Raw genomic sequence first — 17495 nt, 5'->3', positions numbered from 1 at the left:
GAGTGCATGTGTGAGTGTCTGTGTGGATTTGTGAGTGGGTCTGTGAGTTTGTGACTGGGTCTGTGAGTGGGTGTGTAAGTGTCTGTGTGGGTCTATGGGTAGGTGTGTGAGTTTCTGTGTGGATCTGTGAGAGGGCCTGTGAGTGTGTGAGTGGGTCTCTGAGAGGGTGTGTGAGTCTGTGAGTGGGTCTGTGAGCAGGTGTGTGAGTGCCTGTGTGGGTCTGTGAGTGCCTGTGTGAGTGCCTGTGTGGGTCTGTGAGTATGTATTTGTTCTAACTTATTGCAGGATTGGAAGATCTGCCGAGGGTCGACAATGCCACATTGAGCGCCACAGTAGATCCGCAACTCACAGCATGTGTAAAAAAAGATCTTAAGGCAATTTCTTCACCTTTTAAGGGCCCCACTGTGACCCCTGTAACACACCCATGGGGTCAGGGTACCTCTACCCTGACTCCAACAATCAGTTTACACATTAAGTTATAACACCTGTGACTGTGCTCAAATCTATAAAATGGCAGCCGCAACTTTTCAGTCAAGTTGTGGCCAGCCAATCACCATACTGCTGTTGGGACGTAGATTTGCAAATCCTGCTTGGTGGATCTGCAAGGAACCGAGTACCTAGGTATGTATATTTATTTTTCTTTTAATAACTCCAAAAATATTGAGTGGATTTACACCAAATCACAACAAGGGATCCTTCCGGACCAAGAGCTACCATTCTGCCAAATTTGGTGCAAATTCTGTTCAACGGTTTGGGTTGTAGTCGTGTCTAAAATCCCCTTGGAAAACTGCATGGCAAACACACATTTTTTGTCACCCCCGTTTCTCTGCCACCGCTTGACGGATTACACCGAAACTTTCCATGAGAACTAGACAAAGCAGTGCACTTTTTTTGGAAAATTTGTGAAGATTCATAAAACGGTATCAAAATTATTAATAAACAAAAAAGAGCTTTTGCTAAGAAAGCTAGGTCCTCACTATATATGCATACACATTTATCTCATATACACTTACCATTTCGTTGAAAAGGCATGAGAGCTAAAAACACGCATGGTAAAGGCAATGTATGGTGAAGGCATTGCGTGTTAATGGATGTGTGGTAAAGGCATTGCGTTGTCATGCCTGGGTGGCAAAGGCTTTGCAGTCCAAACAGACCTCCTACTGTGGTTGTTTGTGGGTCTTCACTGTGGCTTATTCACGTTGGTAGCCCTATTGACCTTAGACATAGGTCACAACATCTCCAATTCTGGGAAAACCACATCATTTGATAACTTGGGATGCAAAACCTACACTTTTGAGTGGTCCTCACAAATATACTACTGTAGCTATCTGTGGTTTTCTCCGGTCATTACAGGCATAGCATCCCTACTTCTGGGTGTACTCCAAAGGCCAGCTAATGTGGTTATCTTTGGGTATTCAATGATTAAAGCATTATCAAAACTGTAATAGAAATGGAATCTGGTGGTTTGGCTCCCACTATTTCAGAATCAGGCGCCAACAACTGCACCTGGAGATCATGTCCCGCCACTACAGACTGAAACATAAACCTTTAATAACACACATAAGTTCTTCTGGCTACGTTTCCTCTATTATGGAACAGCCAACCAACTTCAGTGGTTCCCTGGTAACTGAGGTTCTACTGCTCTTGACATAAGCCCTTTTACATTAGCAGTGATATTTTTTGGATGGGCAACTGACCCACACCTACTCTCTCTCTCTTTGTTCCAATATCACACACACACACATTCACATGACCACATACACACACACACACACACACACACACACACACACACACACATTCACATGACCACACACACACACACACACACACACACACACACACACATAGCTCCCACTCAAAACAAAAAATCTCCCTAAAAACTCTAAATTGCTCCCTCTCCACCTCTAATTCTGTTAAATCCCTAGGCATCAGCATCGACCAGAATCTCAATCTCATCCCCCACATTAAAAACACAGCCAAAAGTGCTCTTTTCACCCTTCACCACCTCAAGAAGATCAAACCTTTCATTCCAGCCGATGATTTCAAAATCGTTGTCCAATCGCTTGTCCTCTCCAGGATTGACTATGGTAACGCCACGCTTACCGGCTCTCCTAAAACCCATCTTGCTCCGATTAAATCTGTCCTCAATCTAGCTGCACGACTTATCTCTGACTGCAAAAGATTTGACCACATATCCCCCGTCCTCAAAAATCTTAACTGGCTCCCAATTGAAGGAAGATCCGCTTACAAAACCGCTTGTATCACCCACAAAGCTCTTCACCAAAACACCCCCTCCTACCTTGCAACCAAACTAAAAAAAGCAGGTTGCTCCAGGTCCCTGAGAAGCACCAACTCCCTCCTCTTGATCCCACCTAGACTTAAATGTCAAAAAAACCCAATCACGCGCATTCTCTGGTAATGCTCCTACCATTTGGAACTCTCTCCCCAAGGACCTTCGCTGCATCCCCTCTTACTCCCTTTTCAAAAGTGAACTCAAAGCACTTCTCCGCAACAAATATTGGGGTATATAACAATATTGTCACTGAGCTTGTCCACTCTTCTCTCCTCTCTTATCCCCCCTTCCATTCTGAATGCAACTTTTTATCACTTTTTGCTGTTTTCGCCCTTTTGTAAGTTTACCTTCCTTTTTCTCCCCCCTTTTAAATGACGTATTGCAATACTGTATCACGTTGCTAATTTTGCACCTATTGTTATCCTATATTTTGTTGTTCTACCTTGTTGTAAAGCGCTCTGATACTCCAGGGTCCAGCAGCGCTATATAAAACCCTCGAAATAAATAAATAAATAAATAAAACACCAAGTCCAACAGCTGCTTCACCTTCCATGGAGTGTGAGAGTGGGGCAACTTACCAGTAGAGGCAATTTATGCAAAGCCAGACGTCTTTGTCAAACTCATTGACCATAATCACGAAGCAGAACATGTAGAAGGCAGGGCCATTTATATAAACTAACAAGAAGAGACTGACAAAACACACAACACTATGACAGGATGTGACAGGAAACATGAGAACAAGCACAGGTAGCAGAAACAAGTTTGCTCCCTTAATTCAGCTCCACTCTTGAGGCCCAGTCACTAATCTTATGTTAGTGCCTGACCCTTACAGTCCTTAAATTCAACCAATAGGGAGATGGTGAGGATAGAGATTAACACATAAATAGAAAAAACTGACTGCAAAAATAATGACTCAAATCACTTTATGGACAAACCATCTGCAATTCTTAAATTTCTCCTTACAAATCTGTTAACTTTATTTAAATTCCTAAATGAAGGAAAACCTGTTGCAAATAGTGAGATTTAGTGCAGACCAGTTTAGCAGTAGTGAGGAAATGATGTATGGTAGATGTTTTGACAGTAAATATTTTGAGGCTCTTTTGGCAGTCAATTTCTTTCAGTATGTATTTCCACATGCTACTGAAAACACAACATGGCAGAGGCATTGCTTAATTTGAGCTAGTGTTTGCAAATGGGGCCCACCGGCACTGTAATTGTGGGACCAGTACATACTTTTTATCTTCAAATTCTGAAACAGGGCGAGAGAGAGAAAGGCAGAAAAGAGGAAAAACAGTGACATAGGAGAAAGCAGGAATACAAAAGAGTGAGATAAATGGGCAGGGGATGTATGGAGGTGGATGAAAGAGAGATGAGGTGGAATCAAGACTGGACAGCCTTGTGATTCGGTAACCCTGATGATCTTCAGCAAAGTCAGCTGGTCCTGAGAAAAATGTAGGTCTCAGCACTTATTCTTTTACAAATTAATCATTGTAGGAGAGGCTTTAATATGACTGGCTTGTAATCAAGACTGAAGTGAATCGTCCCTCAGCTGTAAGGGAAACACATCATTCCAGTTCAGCCAAGCCAACATATTCTCAGGTTGCAGACATAATGGGAGCATGGCTTTCTCTGTAGCAAAGGTCTTTATTGTAATTGTATGACAGCTCACCATGCAGGGTGGAGTAGTACTGAATCTAGAAGCGCTTGCCTTGAACTCTAACCGGTGTTTGTATCCATAGCAGCCCAAGGGGAACAACTTGGACTAACCACATGATTTCCTTATTTAATCCTTTAGTTAGTATACAAATTCAGAAGTCCATTTTGAATAAATCATTCTTTTTATATGAAAAAGAAAAAAACTAGTTTCTCAGCTGGAGACGGTGTGCCCCAGAATATCGATATGGGAATCTCAATCGCACGAAATATCATGACCAGAATATCAAGGATGAAATATTGAAAGCTAAGTAAGTATAGATTTTCTATACCTAACTCAACAGATAGGTAACGTGACAATATTTACTTCTACAAGATGTTAAGAATAGTAGATCTACACTTTCAGCATCTGCACTTTCCTTTTGATATCTTGCCCCTCCATATTCTGTCCACAATATTCTGATACTGTGATATTCCTATGCTTGATATTCCATAGTACAATCCTGGCAACACATCGTTTCACAGGATGGGTTATACTCACCTTCACATTGATCACCGGCGGCGTTGAGTTTGTACCCCGGGCTACAGGTGCATCTGAAAGAGCCATCTAAGTTTTCACACTGACCGTTAGTGCACAATTGTCCGTGCTGGCATTCATCAATATCTAAATAAAAGGAAATCAAGCTGTTTAAAAGCAAATGGATACACTAATGTCCAGTGGATTTAAACAAGCGGCTCAATAATCTAACTATCATCACTTATGTCCCTCTAAGTAATCCGCCTAGTCCCCTTCAAAATACATAGTGCATACACTAGGTATCTTTAGTGGTCTTGACAGGTAAGAGGCTAGGACACACCCAAACCGAAGGTTCCTCATTTAAAAAAAGGCCCTCAAACTTTGGAACTTACTTCCACCTTGATACGAGTGGATTGTTCTCTTATGTATGTGCAAGCCGAAAACTCAGAAGCTATGATGATATCTGAAGATATTGTTAAAGTGGGCTTAAGATCTGCCCTTGTTCAAGATTTGATGAGTTTCTTGTCTATTTCAATTTCCTGCTCTGGATTCAATGGCTTTAACCCTGTTTTCTAGTTTTTTGCCATTCCCTGAAGCATTTAGAGTTCAAGCTTATTAAGATTGTTTGAGTGCATCCTTCCACGGCTGGCATTAAGTAACCATTTTTATTTCTGCCTTTTTATGCCAATAGTGATTTAGCCCTTAATTGGGGTGCACCTCCTACTCCCTCTTCCCTCTTTCTATCTCTCCCGCTTTCTCACTCTCTCTCGACTCTGTTTTGTGCTAATGCTTTCTATTTTCCTCTCTCCTCTGTCCTTCTAGCCCCACATTCCCAGCCATCATATTTTCTCCCAACTACAATGCCTGTTTTCCTTTGTCCCACTCCCTCTGCCTCTGACACCGAGCACCGTTGAAGCTCAGTGTTTCTTTCGCTCTCTCTTCCCTGACTCTCTCTCTCTCTCTATGCTGGCTATCCATCCCTATTGGCTTAGCCTTTGCTTATTAAAATGTATACATTTGACTGGCAAAGCCCAAGCCAATGGGCAGCCATCTTTGAATTGTATTCTAAAATGGTTGGCACATTGAATGTAGACAAAACGTGTTGGCCACCTTGGAAGCAGAGAAAATTATGTTCAGTGGTTTTGGAAAATTATTTTCTATACATCCAAGGTGGTCGCCACATTGTGCCTACATGTAACATGACTGCCAAGCTGAAAATATGCACAATGAGAAAACAAGATGGCAGGACATCACTACTGACTCTGAAAATGCATTTACAGAGTACTCTGCAGATGTCTTGTACCTTTTGTTCTTAACATTCAGCCACCGCAACAAACTCCATTTCCGTAACGACCTCTGGTCACAATATCTCTTAGTGAACACATCTAGCCTAATTTTATTTAGAATTAAATAGTGCTGACGTAAGCATATCTGAGCTGTGCTTGTCAGAAGGCTCTTCATGGTTTGCTTCAGATGCTCTTTTGGCATTTTTGGCTTATGTTTATTTGCAGGTGTATGCAGAACTGCTAGGCCAAGCCTTATGTCTCAAACTTCATATATGCAGAGAATGCACCAGGTCTGATATATATGCAATCATGCATACGGAGTTATTAGTGAATATGTGATGTGATGCCCATGTAGCAGGCTTGCAAATGTCCAATACAGGCACTCTGCATGCCAAAGCAGTGGTAGCCACCTTGACTCTGGTGAAATGAGCCCAAAAGCCTTCAGGGGTGCTGCTTCTTAGCCAGTACACAGCAGATTTTGATAGAGAGAACAATTCAGAGAGAATTTGTAATATTTTGCACATTTCTGCCCTTCTTCACTTCTGCAAATGCAAACGAGGGATGATCGTCTACACAATGTTTTCTGGTACGATCAATGCAAAAACTGAGAGCTCTTTTGCGTTCTGGCCAATGGAGTGTCTCTCGTCTCTAAAGGGGTAAAGAGAGTGAAGAATGCCGGGAGAGTGAGGGTTGGCCAAATGTAAAAAGGAGTTGCCACTTTTTGAAGAAAGGAGGTTCATATCCTCAACATTAGCATGTCTGGAAAGTAAGGTGGGTTGACAGAGAGAGTTTTCAGCTCACTCAAACTTCTGCATTGGTGTTATGGTGATGAGGAAACCCGTCTTTAGAGTGAGAAGCCACAATGGGCAGATGGGCAGTAGTTTAAATGGAGTACACAATAGGAATACAAGAACTAAGTTCAGGTCCCACTGACGCATAATGAAATGTGTAGGCGGTAACATTTTCCTCAAACCTTTGAAGAAGCTCATCACAACAGGTGATTTGAATAAAGAGGATTGTTCCATCAACAGCAAAAAAACACAAAAGAGCAGACAAATAACTTTTAACTATGCTCAAATCAAGTCCTTGCTGAGCTCGGGACAACACTAAAAGCAACGCTTTGGATAGTTTTGCTTGAAATGGGTCAATCTTCTGAGTACCACACCCAACCACTAACTTGCTCCAATGGAAGGTGTATAATGGTTTCATGGACGGATGCCTGGCTGCCAGCATGACATAAACAACTTCAGGAGGAAGGTTGCATGCAGTCAACTGTTGCAGCTCAATCACCAGGCATAGAGATGAACATTGAGCAGGACCGGGTGCAGGACCCTACATTGCTGCGTCAATTAAAAGAGCCTCCCGGAGCAGCAGCCTGAGTGGTGGACAGATGCTCATGCCCAGGAAATCTGGGCACCAAAATCTCCTTGTCCAATCTAGTGGCACTAGTTTGGCATTGGGCCAGGTAGTGATGATCTTTAGAACTCAAGGCAGGAGGTAGTGGTTGAAAGCCATACAGAGGTCCCCAGCGCCACTCTAGGCATAATGAATCACCAGGAGATATACATACTAGAATCTCCAACGCACAAAAGCACTTCCATTGTATGTGCTAAGGGATAACAAAAATATTGGAAAAATATCTCCCAGTTCGTGGAAGATGCCCTGCATCACCTTCAGGAGTACTTGATTTGGCTGGGCAGAAGTTGTGAGCTTCCACAGAAAAAGTGGCTTCCCCTTCAAACAGCTGTGTTATGTTTGTATCCAGATGCCTCTACCTGCAGCAATATGGCTTCCTGAGACAGAACTTGGGGGGGTACAAACCTGGCACTGTAATGCTGTTAAAGTGTCTTACATGACTAGATTTTTTTATGTGTGTTTTTCTCTGGCAGCAGCACAGATGGGAGATAGTCAGTCATGAGGAATGTACTCCAGCCCCAGGTCCCTCCCCTTCTATCATTCACATTAGACTTCAGAGTGCAGTTTTGTGTTTAAGCCCGTTATGGGATTTCCATGGCTACACTAGTCTACATGGATTTTAGGTGTGGATTAACAGAGTGGTTGTCTCCTGACCTTATGTGAGCAACAAATAAGAGCTTTTGGAGTACTCCTGAGAGAGTGGTTTTGGCTGCACCCACATGTTGGTTCACCAGGGTACAGGAATTGATTGGGTCAAATTTTTTGTTGAACTAAAAAGGCTGTTTATATAGCCCTTTTTTGCTTGTGACACAGCTTATACTTGCACCAGGACCAAATCGGGTTCTTCATCAGGTAGATCGTGTCCTCAGATACAGTGTTAGGCAGCTTTGGCACCTGTATCCCGACTCTCAAGGAAACGTTTATTGATCTTTTCTGGTCGTTGGATCCACAAAACTATATATTAATATCCAGAAGTAAATCTCTATGTACTTGATCTTTTGTGTGACGTGTCTGCCAGTATGGTCCGGACGAAAACCCCAATTCAAGTGTACTTGTAGGGGTTGAAATGTTGACGTATATATGTTGACTTTAGATATATTTTTTGCTAATGATGGAACCTATGTGGTCATTTTGAGTCAGGTTCCTTCAAAGGTTTATGTTTTTTCAGTCATCATTCTGTTGGTTAATGTAACACTGGGCACCATTGTTCATCATCCTTCACTTATCACTAGAACTGCACCGTTCAATTGGAGTGCCTACTGTGTGTGTCTTTTGTACAATTGCATGTACTTTAGTGAAGTTATCATCAATGTATGTATATGTTTAATACCTGCACATACATGTGCATGTAAGTATGTGTATAACTATTAAAACAGTTGGTCTTTTATGAACTTTGATCTTTTATTAGACCACTTAATTATTGTTGCATAGGCTATTAGCTTCCCCCGAGGAAGCCACTGTTCTGTTTATTTATTCTGAAAGCATATAATAAATTCAATAGGTGGATAACAGTGGATTGTTTTCACATAATGTTACAGGTTACAGAAAGGTATTTGGTTACACGTAATCTCACAAATTACCATAGCAGACAAGGGTTTTCATGTTGCTAGCCCATTTTGACAAAGCCTGTGAGTAAAATTTCAATGTGATGCATATTGTTAGGCACTATTGAGAAGGGTTGTATATTCGTTTGGCGAAAAACACCTTTTGAACTATTTATTCTGGGGTCCGTGTCACCTGATTAAAAACAAGTGTGATACTACTCATGGTGTTATTGGCCATGTAGTATCTGAAAGTGGTTAAAAGAAAGTGGTCGACATGTTTCAACCTGTTATAATTATCGAATTCTTTTTTTTTTTTTTTTCCTTCCACTTATTCATCTCTAATTTGCTCTTGGACTATTAATTTTTTATGCCTTGGGGACTACTCCTGTCATTGTTTTTTGCCATATCAACCTAGGGGTTCAAGGAGTAGGTACCTAAAAAATACCCTTACTCTCTCTTTGGTAATAATATACGAGGCAGCGTACAGCTGTGAGAGTTAATCTCTTTCCTCAATTTGCAAGGAGACATAACGGGTATAGACATGGGTGAGAACCAGGGTCTGTCCTTTAGCAGTGAAGAGGTAGAGGCTATTCTTGCTGATACTTCTGCTTTTGCTGATGCCAATATTTCGCAAACTATTGCACAAACAACAGATTGGGAAAAGCTTTCCGAACTCAAGAGAGACAGAATTAGAACCATTCTACACAGCACGATCCTAAGAGAATATTTAACGAACAACGCGGCCCCAAAAGGCCTGCTGGTCACGAATGCACCAAGAATTTTTCTTAATGATGCCACATTCAGACGTGATTGGGCGCAGATAGCATGGCACTGCACCCATGACTGGATAGTTTTAATTATAAAAACGGCTCTAAGACTATCAGAATCCATCCTCGTCGAGATACAAAAAACAGAAACCCACATAAGAACTACAATCACTGGATACAAAAAAATATTAGAAGAGATAAATAAGGAACTAACAGAATACAAAGAAAACTTATCTCAACAAAAAGCACAGAAATTTTCCTTTGTCAAAACTTATCCTTATTCTGACCCTGATTTCCAGCCACCTCAAAAGGGAGAGAGAAACTCTGATATATCAAGTGATGATGGTTCGGTGAGCAGTGGGTCAAGCAATGGATGTAACAAAAATAGACAAAGGGGCAGAGGAAGAGGACAACCTCACTGGCAACAGTTTGACACATCGCAAATTGGGAACTTTATGGGACCTTTTGATCCTCACAATCAGTTCCAGGGATATGGCTGGCCTCCTTACCCACCACCAATGTTTCACCAAAACACCTTTCGCCCTCCTTTTTTAGGGATGGGACGAAGAGGAAGAGGAAGAAGGAAGGGAAACAATCAGGTACACTGGGAGGAGCAGGACAACGTGGGGAATTACACGCGGAGCAAAACACAGACGGCGCAGGCGTCGACAAGCAAAACTTAGTGACAAACCTATCCTCAAGAACTTTAACTGATGTAGAGTTGGGTACACTAAATAAAGGACTTGGGTTTGTTCCTACAGCCAGAATTGACAAATTTGCCTTGCACTGCGAACTAGCAGATTTCTTTAGAAAATTAAAGCTTAAGGCATTTTTCGAAAAGAATCCAGAAAAACCAGATACTAGACCCGATTCTGATACTTCACTGCGAAAAAAAATCCACCTTTCAACCCCCCCCACGTACGACTCCGGTTGAAATATCAACGTTCGAACTTGCAGTATTCAATGACGTAGAACGAATGCAAGAAGAAAAATTATTTTGCAACACCACCAATGCAGAAAGACGCGCCCTGGAAGATCTGAAGAAATGCGGTGACATAATAATAAAACCGGCGGACAAAGGGGGAGGAATCGTAGTTTTGAATAAATCCGACTACCAGACTGAATGCCTCCGCTTACTATCAGATAGTAAAAACTATCAACGATTAACGAGTAATCCCACAGAAGACCTGAAACAAGAAATTGCAACTCTAATTGAGCTAGCTGAGACAAGTGACCACATTACCAAACAAGAGGCTGACTTTCTTAGAAACAGCGATGGAAGAATTCCATATTTTTACATCTTACCTAAGATGCATAAAAACAAATTGCCTCCACCTGGAAGACCTATAGTTTCAGGCATAGGCTCACTACTCGAACCTCTTTCACGTTATTGCGATGTTTTCTTCAAAAAAATGGTACAGGACACCGAAACCTACCTACAAGACACAAAGAGTCTGTTAAACCTCCTCAATGACATCAGAGTAGATGACACAACCATACTACTGAGTTTTGACATCGAAAGTCTCTACACCAGTATTCCACAGAATAAGACACTGGAAGTATTGAGAAAACTTTGGAAGAAATGGTTTGGCCCTACAACGTTCCAAAAGAATTTGTATTAGAATGTGCTGCTCTAGCACTAAAAAAGAATTTTTTTGAGTTCGAGGGTACCCTCTTTTTGCAAACTGGGGGGACCTCGATGGGAAGCACGTTTGCTCCCAGCGTGGCGGGGCTCTATGTTTTCGATTTCGAGAAACAATTTATACTAGCAGAGTCCAATCCTTATGGAGAGTATATTGTTTTTTGGAAAAGATACATTGATGACGTCCTTGCCATTTGGCAAGGACCGGATGAAAGGCTAACGGAATTCATTACTTGGATAAACACCTGCGATGAAAATTTGAAATTCACACACTCGGTGGATAGCAAGACAATGGTATTCCTCGATTTGGAAATTACAAAAGAAAATGGAACACTACACACCAAAACATATCAAAAACCAACTGCAAAGAACAATGCATTAAGATATGAAAGCTTCCACCCGCGGAGTTTAAAAGAAAATCTGCCTTACGGCCAGTATCTCCGCCTTAGACGCAACTGCAGCAAGTTGGACGACTACAAATGCCAAGCAAAAGAACTGACAAAGAAATTATCAGAGCGAGGATACCCGAAACATATCCTGAATAAAGGACAAAAACGAGCATGCAATCAGCCCAGAGAAGCTGTTTTGGAAGACAGGATCAAGACAGTGGAGTCACCGCCACTAACATGTGTCACAACATTTAACAGCATATCCAACAAGGTAACCAAGTCTATTAAAAAACATTGGAAAATTTTGAACACCGGGAATCTCCATTGGGAGAAACCACTCTTCTCATTCAAAAGAGCCCGCAGCATCAAGGACACTCTGGTGCACACCCGACCAAAAAAATCGAACGTAACACAACAGCCGAATGTATTGAGCGTCTGGGGTCTTCCAAAAGTAACAGGACACCATCCGTGTGGCAACTGCAGCGTTTGTCATTTAACAAAAACAACAAAAACGCTGCAACTGACGAATGGTGAGACCTGGATACAACGAACACATACAAACTGTAATAGTACAAATATAGTATATCTAATCACCTGTCCATGTGGACTACAGTATGTGGGAATGACCGGCAGAAAAGCCAAACAGCGTATCTGTGAACATAGGAGTTCCATTAGATGTAAAAAAATAGCAACAAAACTCACAGAACATTTTTTGTCAGCCAATCACACCACAAATGACTTAAAATGGACAATAATTGAACAATTACCAATAGGCGACAATAACAACTGTCGCCTTTTTGAAAAGGAACAACGTTGGATATATCGTTTATCGACACATATCTCTGGATTAAACGATAATATCCCATGGTCCACTGTGAGAAACAAATGAGTGCTGCTCTAATATAATTCCTTGTCTGAACTAATAGTTAACATCTGAATATGGCCTCATTTTCTCTTTAACTATATGTTTTTTGTAGTTTGGTCCAAAAAACTGTCTCTCTTGTGTCCATATAGTTAGTGCATACAATCAAGTTCATTATTAATAAGAGAACTCCCAAAAAAAACGTCCAAATCTTTTCACATGGCCAAAAGCATTGTGTCAAGACAAATAAAGTTGCAACTTTTGTCTCAAAAAAATCGGGTTTCCCTTATGCGCGGAGAGTGTTGTCTCTTTACCTATGGTCCCTCACAAGATTGACTACACGGACATAACGTGCCACGGGGCCCAATGAGATGACGAGATCGGCGTTACTATTATCATGCACCAAGTAAGCCTGATACTCGAAAAAATTGTATCTTTTAACTCAGTCCCTTGCATGACCGACTACACAGAAACAACGTGCTACGGTGGGCCCAATGAGATGAGAAGATCGGCTCCACGAGCGTCACGTGCTCTGTGAGCCCAATCAAAATATAAGATACACGGAAGTGCGGGTCTAACTAACATCGGGACACCGCGCTGGAAGACTAGGTTGATGGCGGGCTGACGCCAACCGACAAGTAAGACATATAGAACCACTTATATGCAGAGAAGGTTTTTCTTTCCCTAGTCGAATATTTGACTCGGGCCGTTTTACACAACTTTAAACCATTGGATGTATGGCTGTTCTCCTTTTGCAGAACGCTCGGAGATCAGCCACCCGCGATGTCCATGAGGCACATTTAGCACTTCACAGAAGTAAGTCATTGCTCCTGTTGGGGGTACAATTGGTAGGGTAATGAAACATCCCCTTCCTCCTATTTTTGGCATAATCAGCTTTTTGTACTGCTTTTAGACTACCTGTTTTTCTCGCCGCATGTGTATCTTGTTTTCTCTTTTGCAACACAATGTGTGTTCTCATAAGAGTAGCAACCACATTGACTATGGTAACTTGACAAAAAGAAAAATTAAAGGTGTTTCTGTGAATTTACTTGGGAACACATACAATGAGTTACCATCTGTCACTAGCAATATAATACTTATGCTGTTAGTGCACACTCCTGCATGCCTGACCACAGTGCTTTGGAATAATAGAGATGAATATTTACATAAATGGAAGATTATCATGATCGTGTCATGTATGTTTATGTTTCTATCTCCAGGTTCTTACACAGAATGCTGTATATAGAACGAATAACCGTGAGTACACGGGAGTTACACTGTAGGGTCTGAGAAGGGTGCACCTTAGCGTGTGCAGACCTCTCGTCCCTCCTATCTTGGTCCTGAAGAAAACCGATAATTATAACAGGTTGAAACATGTCGACCACTTTCTTTTAACCACTTTCAGATACTACATGGCCAATAACACCATAAGTAGTATCACACTTGTTTTTAATCAGGTGACACGGACTCCAGAATAAATAGTTCAAAAGGAGCATCTGTTGTTCACTTTTTTAATTCACCTCACTAATAATTTCACTTCTTCACCCCTCACTACACAAAAACAACCAGCTCCGCTGCAATTGCAGGCGTCGCAGCACACCTAATTGGCACTCCGTCACTTGGGTGGGCCCCGATGATGAAGCATGTCACCGACTAGGTCGGTGAGTGAGGGGTTTCTTAATAAAGAAATGAATTCTTTTTTTCTTTTTTTCTTCCACTTATTCATCTCTAATTTGCTCTTGGACTATTAATTTTTTATGTCTTGGGGACTACTCCTGTCATTGTTTTTTGCCATATCAACCTAGGGGTTCAAGGAGTAGGTACCTAAAAAATACCCTTACTCTCTCTTTGGTAATAATATTGTATATTCGTTTGCCAACTGTAAATTTGTAAATACTTGTAATTTTGTAAATGTATGCCTGATGGTTGTCACTTTATGTACACTTCGGTAAGCCGGTGTTGTATACTTTCGTCAAGCCACTGGTACAGGCTATAGCCCTTATTGGTTCACTGGGATACGTTTTGTCAAATTCCTTAGATGTGACTGTTTATAATGAAATATTTATTTTAGAACACACAGGTCCTACGGTGAATATTTGCAACATACAATAAAATTATAGTCTGGAATCAGTCCTATATATCATTTTCCAATACCCAGCCGGGTAAGGAAGTTTTATTCAGTATATAAAGCGATTTCAATGACCACAAGGGTCAAGTATAAAAATGGATAGGGTACAAGCCTGTACCTAACCAAGAAAACGCAAACAAATAGTAAGAGGGAAGATAGAAATCAGACAAAGAGAAATAATAACAGGCAAAAGAACATGGGAGCCAATTGTCTCTTGCACAGTCAATACATAATAACGCAAGTTCAGACACACAACAACTGTAAAGATTGGTCACAATAGATATATTACAGAGTTGGTTAAACAGTGTTTATAATGAAATGCAATGAAAAAGTAAGCAGACCTTACTTATTGTGAAAAGCATGTTTTAAAGGCATCAGGTGTTTAATGGTAGCTTACTCTTACACTGTGCTGAAGTTTATAGGCGGGTATTTTGTTACATGGAATATCACAGATTATCGTAGTAGGAAGGATTTTGCTGTTGGTGACCCACCAGAACAAGACATGGAGATAGACAATCTACACTATTGTAATCCATATTAGGCTCTATTAGCAGGGTTTTATATTGTTTTTTATATTGCATTTTATCATTATTTGCAATTTTATTACAGCATACCTGATTGCCTTGTGGGAAGGCTTATGACTAAAATAGTATGTCTGAGTTGGATATGGTGACAAGCCAATGATAGAGGACATAGCCCAGATTATTTATAATGAGAAGTTATGATGAAGGCAGCAGGCCTGACATTGATTCTGAAAAGTACATTTTAAAGTCAGTACAATAAGTTGGTGTTTTTGTCATGGAAAGTCTTGAAATGTCGAGCTATAGGATACTTATTATCCTCTTTTGTGATAGCTCGTAAATGTTCATGGTCCCTCTTCTTTGCCTTGTGTATTGTGATGCCTATGTAATACTTGTCACATGGACCTTTCAAGGCATAAAAGGCATAGTCTGAATTACAGGTTAAATGCTTTGAATGTGAATGGTTTTGTTTTCTCCGATAACACAGAGAACAAGATCTGAGACATTCAGTGTCTAGATTTATTATAAAGTATAACACACTCTTTCCCTCAGGGCACAATATGGATGTAGAGCGAGCAGTCCATTAAGGGTAATCACTGAGAATTCTGACAATACTTATGATTGTTGAACAGTACTGCTCCCTCATGACCGATAAGAACAACACTGCGAGAAAAAGTGTTTTAATGCATTTTATTAATCTCTTTTTTTTGTACAGATTTACGGGATCTGAGAAACAATAAGAAGCAAGAGTGCTAATTTATCTAGCAGGAGGGTGTATACTGAAGTATCTCTGTAAGATTGACATAATTCACACATCGTGGAGACGATCCAAGATATAATTGTTCGTTTGATGACACATGACGAAGGCTATTATTTAGATTTTTTTCTAAATTTTATTTATTCAAAAAATAAATTGGCCCACTGGGGCAGAATTGTGATGTACAATGTGGCAGCATGGGGTTCTGTTGATATAGTTGCAGCGTGTTATGTCTTTGTCGATAAAGTTGTAATTGAATCTGATTGGTTCTTATGAAGAAAGTAGCACAAAGTTTAAAGCAGCCCACTAGGGCGATATGACTTGATAATAGATTGCAAATGTTTGGTAATTAAAACACATATATATTAATTACGGCAAGTTACTTCAGTGTTTTTCAGCTCAATGATGTTGACAGTTTAAGGCTTAAACTCCTTATGGATTGTTAACACAAAGTTGATAAAGTTACCAATGTTAAAACTGACTCTGGCACATACACAAAGCAGTATTTAAGTGATTGTGTTTACTTTCATTTATAGACCAATTCTCTCTCTGTGTATATAAAGTGGTAACCTGCCGGACAATAGAAATATCAATTAGCATGTTTATTTGCATATGTTTAAACCCCGAGTGGAAAACCTGTCTCTTTTTTCATGGTTTTTATGTCTATTGAAAAAAACACGTGGTGTCATTTAAAAAAATGGCTGGAATGTGAAACCAAATCACTCGTGAACAATGAGCCAGGACCACCGAAACACATTGAGCTTTAATTTGTAGCCATTAAATTAAATAATTCACGCTGGTGGACGCAGATAAGTCGAGCAGTGTCCTTTGTGGAAACATGTGTTGTTGATTTTGTCGGTGGATTAATTCAAGAATGAGTCAGTGGATGGATGAATAAATACATGAGTGCAAAGTTAAATACCAAAGTGCATGTATATTGACTTGCAGACTGCCTAAACCCAGCAATGGCACACAAGGCACTGTCATCCATAAGTCAGAACTATGGACATTGCCAATGCTTGTTTTAAAGGAGGAAACGCAAAGTGACGTATCAAGATGTTACAGCATCACATTTACCTTGGCACTGTCTTCTGTCGCCACTCAGCTCGTAACCCTTGTGGCAGGTACACAGGTACGACCCTTCCAGGTTGGAACATTTACCATTCGTGCAGACTGTAGGATCCTGACATTCGTCTATGTCTTCAAGAAAAGAGTACAAAGAGAAACATGCAACAACATTAAACCCATACCTCTTAACCCAGAAGGTCTAGGCCACTGCATATGAGTGTGGCAGCGGCCAAATTTTGGAACTCCCTGCCACTCTCCTTGAGGAGTCACAAGGACTATCTTCCGTTTAGGAAAGCGCTAAAAACTCATCTATTTCCCAAAACGGCTTGAGCGGTTACAGTGCACGGCTTCTTGATCAAAGCGCCAGGATGCCCTTTGGGTGACAGGTTCTGCGCTCTATAAATATATTAAATAAATAAATAAATAATAAATAAATATGAAACAAATCACTGAAAAATGTGAAACCCCCCTTAAGTTTATAAATAGCAGATTCCATATTAAACATAAATAGTAATTTTTCCCGCCACATGAAAAACGTGGGGGAATCCTGGCTAATCCATTCTTTGGTAATACAGGATCTAATTGCGGCCATGCATAAAAAAAGGAAATAAGAAATTGGTCTAGGCCGGGTAGCAGTATGATCTATACC

General features: G+C 40.7%; 1 protein-coding gene across 1 annotated transcript in view; it reads right to left on the bottom strand.

Moving 5' to 3' along the window:
* The window catches only part of LTBP1 (latent transforming growth factor beta binding protein 1), a 1223697-nt gene that overhangs the window by 245486 nt on the left and 960716 nt on the right, over positions 1-17495 (bottom strand). Inside the window, exons 20-21 of the mRNA XM_078648754.1 lie at positions 16856-16978; positions 4491-4613 (exon numbers count right to left, since the gene is read on the bottom strand). Of these exons, the coding sequence (XP_078504880.1) occupies positions 4491-4613; positions 16856-16978 (246 nt within the window). The remainder of the gene's footprint in view (positions 1-4490; positions 4614-16855; positions 16979-17495) is intronic.

The sequence above is a fragment of the Lissotriton helveticus genome, chromosome 6 (genome assembly GCF_964261635.1).
Source record: "Lissotriton helveticus chromosome 6, aLisHel1.1, whole genome shotgun sequence".
Taxonomy (NCBI): Eukaryota; Metazoa; Chordata; class Amphibia; order Caudata; family Salamandridae; genus Lissotriton; species Lissotriton helveticus.
This window is presented reverse-complemented; position numbering and strand designations above follow the sequence as displayed.